The sequence below is a fragment of the Sciurus vulgaris genome (genome assembly GCF_902686455.1).
Source record: "Sciurus vulgaris genome assembly, chromosome: 1".
Lineage (NCBI taxonomy): Eukaryota > Metazoa > Chordata > Mammalia > Rodentia > Sciuridae > Sciurus > Sciurus vulgaris.
In genome coordinates, this window is record NC_136461.1 from 98367738 (window position 1) to 98373737 (window position 6000).

Below are 6000 nucleotides of genomic sequence, written 5' to 3' on the forward strand. Positions count from 1 at the left end.
TTTTTCACCAGGACAAGGACTTGAGTGGCTGGAGAAGTGACACAGAGAGGGCAGGTTTGTAGCCTCAGGACTGAGAATGCGACAGGGACAAGTTTTTGAGGGTGGGATGCAATAAGGAGGGTTGAGATGAGTAGCAGGTGGGAATTTAAGGGTGCTCAGTGATTAGATAACTCCTAACTCTAACACTGTGGGCCATTTTCCACCGGAAAATGAAGCAACTACTTATACTGGAGCTAAGTGTGTGCTCCGCAACATTACTGCTAATCCCACGCTTGTGTTTTTCAAAGGTCCATTCAACAGACTAGAAAGGGAATTAACATGGGGCACCATAGGGTGGCAATTAGGAACACAAACCCTGGAACCAGACTGAGTTACTTAATCTCTCTGAGCCTTAGTTTTTCTGTCTACGAAATGAGGATGATGATAACAGCAGCCACCTAATTGAGCTTTTATGAGGATTAAATGAGTTAACACATATAGAGTGCTTAGAACAGTTCACAGTACGTAGCAAGAGGCCAATAAACACTGGCTTTTCTTGTTGCTACTGGGGTGGAGAGGGAAGTGGAAGGAGAATGTACAGACAGACAGAAAGCCAGGCCAAGGGAAGGAGGTAAGCAGTTAGCTGAACAAGGACAGCAGCTGCAGCAGGTATGCCAACTGAACGCTGCTTAGTTGGAGTGGAAGAGCTGAGGGTGGAGGCAAAACTTCAAGATTGACCCAGGGTGTAAACAGAACATGTTTCCCCTCCAGCCACCAGGGGGCAACAGCACACAGGTCTGTGGCCTGTTTTGCCTCTAATGACCCAAGTGAGGCTTGGCTCACAGGAAAGGTGCCGCCTGCTGGCCATGGCCATGTGTGTCCCTAGGCTTGCTGAAGTTGCCAAAAGGCCCTGCCCCCTAGACACCAAGGCAGGGGGAAGCTGGGGGAACATACCCGAGATTTTTTTGCCTTATGCTGAATTTCTCCAGAACAAAATACTTGATGTCAAGTCTCCACGCCTCAACATCAGTTCTTGGAATTTCAGAGGTTACAGGAGCTGCTGCAAGCTCAGGGAAAGGTCAGTGTCTTAGCAGCTGTCATGGTGATGTAGGTGGCTGTGTTGAATTAAATGAACCTTGGGATAAAAAGGGGAAAGCAGTGAAGGACCCCCGACTCCAGGGACAGGGAGGGGGCCTGCTGCATTCCTTAAGTCATGGCCTGACCTTTGAGGAGGGAAGTTCCTTTAAAACTCAAAAGGAACTGAGTTGGTTCTGGTTGCAGGAGTCAAAGGCTGCAAAAAATGGGAGATCCTAAGCTGTTAGGGGGTTTTTGTCATTTATTCAACAACCACCATCTTGCACTCAAAACATTTTCTAAATAAATGAATGAAATGCTCTGCCACATCCATCTCACAATATTAGGGTACTGCACAAGTTCATAAATTCTGATGGTAGCTCTCAAGTCCAGTAGGGGAGATGAGAGGACAGACAACTCAAATGATGTGAGGCAGAATATGACAAGATGTCCTGGCATCTTCTGTCTGAGGTGATGAGGGAAGTTGAACATCACCAAAGGATCTCCTCATCTCATAAGTACAGCAGACAAGGATGCTCCACTCTCTTGCCAGAAAAGGACATTCAAGTTTAGGATATGAATAATAATTTACCTGGATCCTAGCATAACTGCCACATGCAATCTGATTTAAGGTATACTTATCTTTGACCTGGACCTTCTAATAATATCTGAATCTGCAGAAAGGCAGCTTGTTCCCATCAAATGCCAACAGCAGTGGGGGCACAGCAGGGGTAGTTACAGCCTGATGAGCTGGAAGTTCAAGGCCCTAGGACCTATTTGAGCCCCTGCCTGGGAGGTCTATTCCAGCTTTCTCCACAGATTTACACAGAGGTTTACTCCAAATTTATTAGAAATTGGAGCAGTACCTACTTTTGGATATACAGTAAATTAAAAAAAAAAAAATACATTCATTTTATTTTAAAGAAACACAGACAGAGTAAGCTTATCATCAGCTGGCCTGTGAGGAGTCACAGAATTCACAAGAAACAAGCTCTGGAGACCAAGTGCCTGCCTCGCCTCTCCAAACAGGCCTGAGTCCAGTGGAGGATATGATTCAGGAAGACCTCTCCTCAGAGAGCAAGGGCTGGCTACGGAGGCCATTCACATGGACTCATCCAGTGAACAGAGGTCTGGGAAGAATATCAAATTCTCTGGGGCTGACCGCAAGAGTGGGGGTGGAGAGCACAAGCCACTTGCCTGCATTCTTCATTTTCTTTTTGCTAGTTTCACTGCTGGGAGGTCACCTCTTTTCCCCTCATCTTCTTTCAGCCCAGAGAGTTTGAGTCTCCTCCAGTAAAACCCAAATCTACCCCATCTCCTATGGTCTCTTACTCCAGGGGGTATCAGCCCTAGTGGCATGTCATTCTCCTGTCCCTGGGCCAGAATCTGATGGAATCAGGGCCTGCTATTATAAATGATCCAGGCAGTGACCGTAGTGGTTTGCTACTGAATTCTTGCTTGCCATCTTGATTTCTTTACCTGAAGAGACAGAAGGATGAACTGTTTTAAAAGTACCCATCCTCCTTTAGCTCATCTATTACCCATCAAGTTCAAACACTTCAGGGTGGGAAGAAACAGGACTCCCTGTTCCTGGCTCCCTTCTCATCACCCTTTTTCTATACAGAATTCAGGACTTCTGCTCATGGTAGCTTGGAAGCCCAGGTGATGGGTGTGAAGAGACCAGCCTTACCTGGTAGGTCCAGAGACTGCAACTTTCCTGGGAGGCTGAAGATTGCTGCGAGTGGCACCAGTGACAGGAAGGTTTGGTCGCTGGGAAACAGGAACTTGACAGGGGTGAACAAAAGAAATGTGTTAGTGGAAAGTTCAAGTGACCTTCTAGAAAAGAAATACTGGATGTAGCCAAAGTGCTCCCCACACCTCCATCAAGGGAAAAGACATGAGGTACTTGGAAACCGAGGTTGAGACTCTGTACCTGGCCCCACATCCTCTGCTTAACTCAGTCTCTCCATCTTCAAATAGAAGATGGCAAAAGTAGTCATTGCCACCTCTGGGAGGGCGAGGTCCACTGGGTCAGGTTAGGTATTCTTCCTAGTGATTTTTTATCCTTAAGTCCACTCTCCCTCACCTCTGTGCCCTGCAGTGCTTGGTCTTAGAAGCCCTTTCCGAGTTGACACAGAATCTGGAGGTAGGGCACCTTTGCCAGGTGGTAAACAACGGCTGGTGAGTGGCATTCGGCCGGAGGGCTTGGGGATAGCTGAGGGAATGGGCAGTCGACTGGAAGACTTAGCAGTTGTTCCCTGTGGCCGGGACTGGCGTTGAGAGTTGCTGGTTGAAGGCTGTGGGGCCAAGGCTTGTCTGACAGGGGTAGGTGGGCCTGGCATAAAGGAGTAGAAGCATTTCAAGGTAAGTTCCACTTCCTCCTTACCCCCATCACCCACAGCTTTGCTGCCCAGTCTCACTTGCTGTTGCCCTTGCACTGGGCCCAGCTTTCCCCCGGAGCGGAGGAGTTGATCGTGCAAGAGGAGACGATGCTGGGCTTTTGGATGCAGGCAACAGATTACAAGTGGGTGATTCCTGAAACAGAAAGAGAAAAAAGTGTGTTGTGGGAGGAGGGCTAGAATGGAGAAAGTTTTGGTTCTGCTGGTATAAGGGATTAAGGACTACAGGTAGGGAGCTGTCTAGATCCCAGTGAGGAAAGGCAGAAGTTAGCTGCTAACATCATCAACACCATCATTACCACCAACACCACTTTTATTGAGAGCTTATAATCATTAGCCTCTACACTGTAGTATAGCACTTTCCCATGGTATCTTATTTAATTCCAACAATTCTAGAGGTAGAATTACTATCCCCATTTGACTAACAAGGAAGCTGCTCTGTGCCTGCAATATGTCATGCACTGTGTCTAGGGATGCGCATGCAATTCAGTCCTCCAAACTCACCCTCTTCACACTGGAAGGCCTCTTTCCAGGAGTCACTCTAAGAGCCCTGGTTGACCCCTTCTTGTCACTGCTCCGGAGTCGAGGTGTCAGGCTGCCTGGGGAGGGTGTACTCCAAACCAAAGAGCTGACATTGGGTAGTAGGTCTCGAACAGGGCTGTCCTTCAGCACAAAGGTCTCTCGGCGAGGGCTGGGCTTCCCTCGGAGAGGCCCTGGGCCCTGGCCTGGGCTCTCCCGCTCCTGTAGGGCACACTGCTCCAACTGAGCTGCCAGCCGGTTGGCTTCATCAAGGATCTCCTCCAGCTTTTCTGGACTGAGAGGCCCTAAGCTGAATCTTACACCCTGGGTAGCAGGGGCCACTGCATTTGGGTCACTTCGGTGGAAGAGGCCCCGTCGGAGTGGTTTCTCTGGAGTCACCGATACTGCTACATCTTCCTCCTCACGACTGAGACAGAAAACAAACAAGGCACCAAGACCACACAAAAAGGAGCAGGGGACTGTGCAAAACAGGCCAAACAAAATTCCAAACCCTGACGTCCATTCTGGCTGTGAGTTCTGGCCTCTAGGTGATGGGGTACTTGGTTCTCTGAGCTCTAACAGGCCTTTGGCATTTACTGACGTTGGAAATGTTGCAAGGATGAAGATGCAACAAATTCACTGGCACTCCTTAACATTCCTGAAAAACCACTCGTTTCTCCTTTCCCTCCCTTCACCAATAGTGACTTAACAGCCCCCAGTGCACAGAACCTTGACAAATTACCAACCCTGGCTCTGAAGGCCAATAATTCAGCAGTAAGGAATTAGAAACAAAGAGGTGTTATCGGAGGGAAATAAATGGGATAAAGGAGTTGGTACCTGTCAGATGGGGACAAGCCTCCAAAGTCCAGGGTCTCATCCACAATAAACTTGACTTCTGTAGAGGAAAAAAGAATCAATGTCAGCCAGTGGTCCCTGCCTGAGGTGGTTCTCCATTGCAGGGCCTCGTTCGTCTCTCCAGGGCTTCCTTACCTTCCTCCAAATCCTCCATGTCCAGTCAGCAGGAGCGAGTTAGCTTAGATCTGAGATAGAAAAAAACATACTTTTCCTCAGGTATCCATTTTGTCCCAGGTTCCCAGTTGGCCTTGGGATGCAAGCCAGGGACTCAGGGTATGGAGACGTAGCACACGCCCCTGTAACTATCCGCTATACTTACGCGAAAGTTGCAGAGAGCTGCCCGACTCCCACCAGATGGCCCTCCCACCCCTCTAAGCCCTGGCCTCACTGGGGGAGGTCTGCGTGCCTTCTCCCTCCCCGCCACTATCCTTCGGGTTTTTTCTGTCCCAAGCCACCTTTCCACTCTCCGCGCACCATACGGGCACCACACCTCCCGTCCACCCGCAGTTTCCACGTCCCGCCCTCACCTTACCTTCCACTAAGAAGCTTTCTTCTCACAATCCAGTCCCCGGAGCCGGCTCCCAGAGGGCGGGGCTCCTTTCGAATTTCTTAGGACCCACCCTCTTCTGCCGCATGCGCACGGTGATTGGCAATCCTCAGGGGGCGGAGCTACGACAGACAGCCAACCGAAAGTCGGCCGACTGGGTCGAAGGTGGGATGGGTAGGAGAGGCGTTCCCAGAAAGACTCCCGCGGGGAGGGCCGACACGGGGCTGCGAGTGCAGGCCGCGAGTGCGCGCGCGTGCCCGGGAGCCCCTCCTTCCGCCCCCATACCGAAAGCCCTGCAGAGGCGGGCCCGGCAGGGGCGGAGCCTCGTGGCGGCGCGTGAGGGAACGGGCCAATGAGGATGGGTTTCGCGCCCCGCCCCCTCCTCTTCTCCGCCCTCTCCTCCTCCGGCGGGTCAGAGACTAGTGTTTATTGGCTGGGTTCCCGGTGGAGGCCGCTCCAGAGAACCACCGCAGGCCCTAAAACTAACGCTCTGCGGAAGGAAATTCGTTTCCGTGGACGCATTGTGCAACCTCCTCACTTGCTGAGTTTCCTCTCTTGTGATTTTTTTTTTCCCCAAGGAAGCAACCAAGCGTTTGTATTTTAAGTATATCGAGGTTCTCAAAGAAG

The 6000-nt window shown here is 50.4% G+C and overlaps 1 protein-coding gene across 4 annotated transcripts; it reads right to left on the bottom strand.

Annotated features, from left to right (window-relative positions):
* Positions 1-2157: 2157 nt before the first annotated feature.
* Positions 2158-5691, bottom strand: PSRC1 (proline and serine rich coiled-coil 1). Of its 4 annotated transcripts, none has more exons than XM_079131130.1 (8): positions 5359-5691; positions 4962-5011; positions 4809-4866; positions 3957-4398; positions 3474-3588; positions 3140-3388; positions 2744-2837; positions 2158-2532 (listed from the first exon to the last, which is right to left on the bottom strand). In XM_079131130.1, the coding sequence occupies exons 2-8, from the start codon at positions 4978-4980 to the stop codon at positions 2529-2531; spliced, it is 981 nt and encodes a 326-aa protein (XP_078987256.1). In that variant the 5' UTR covers positions 4981-5011; positions 5359-5691; the 3' UTR covers positions 2158-2528. The 4 variants fall into 4 exon arrangements, with proteins under 4 accessions (XP_078987256.1, XP_078987258.1, XP_078987259.1 ...); XM_079131132.1 differs by lacking the exon at positions 5359-5691 and adding an exon at positions 5282-5341; XM_079131133.1 differs by lacking the exon at positions 5359-5691 and adding an exon at positions 5146-5205.
* Positions 5692-6000: the final 309 nt, after the last annotated feature.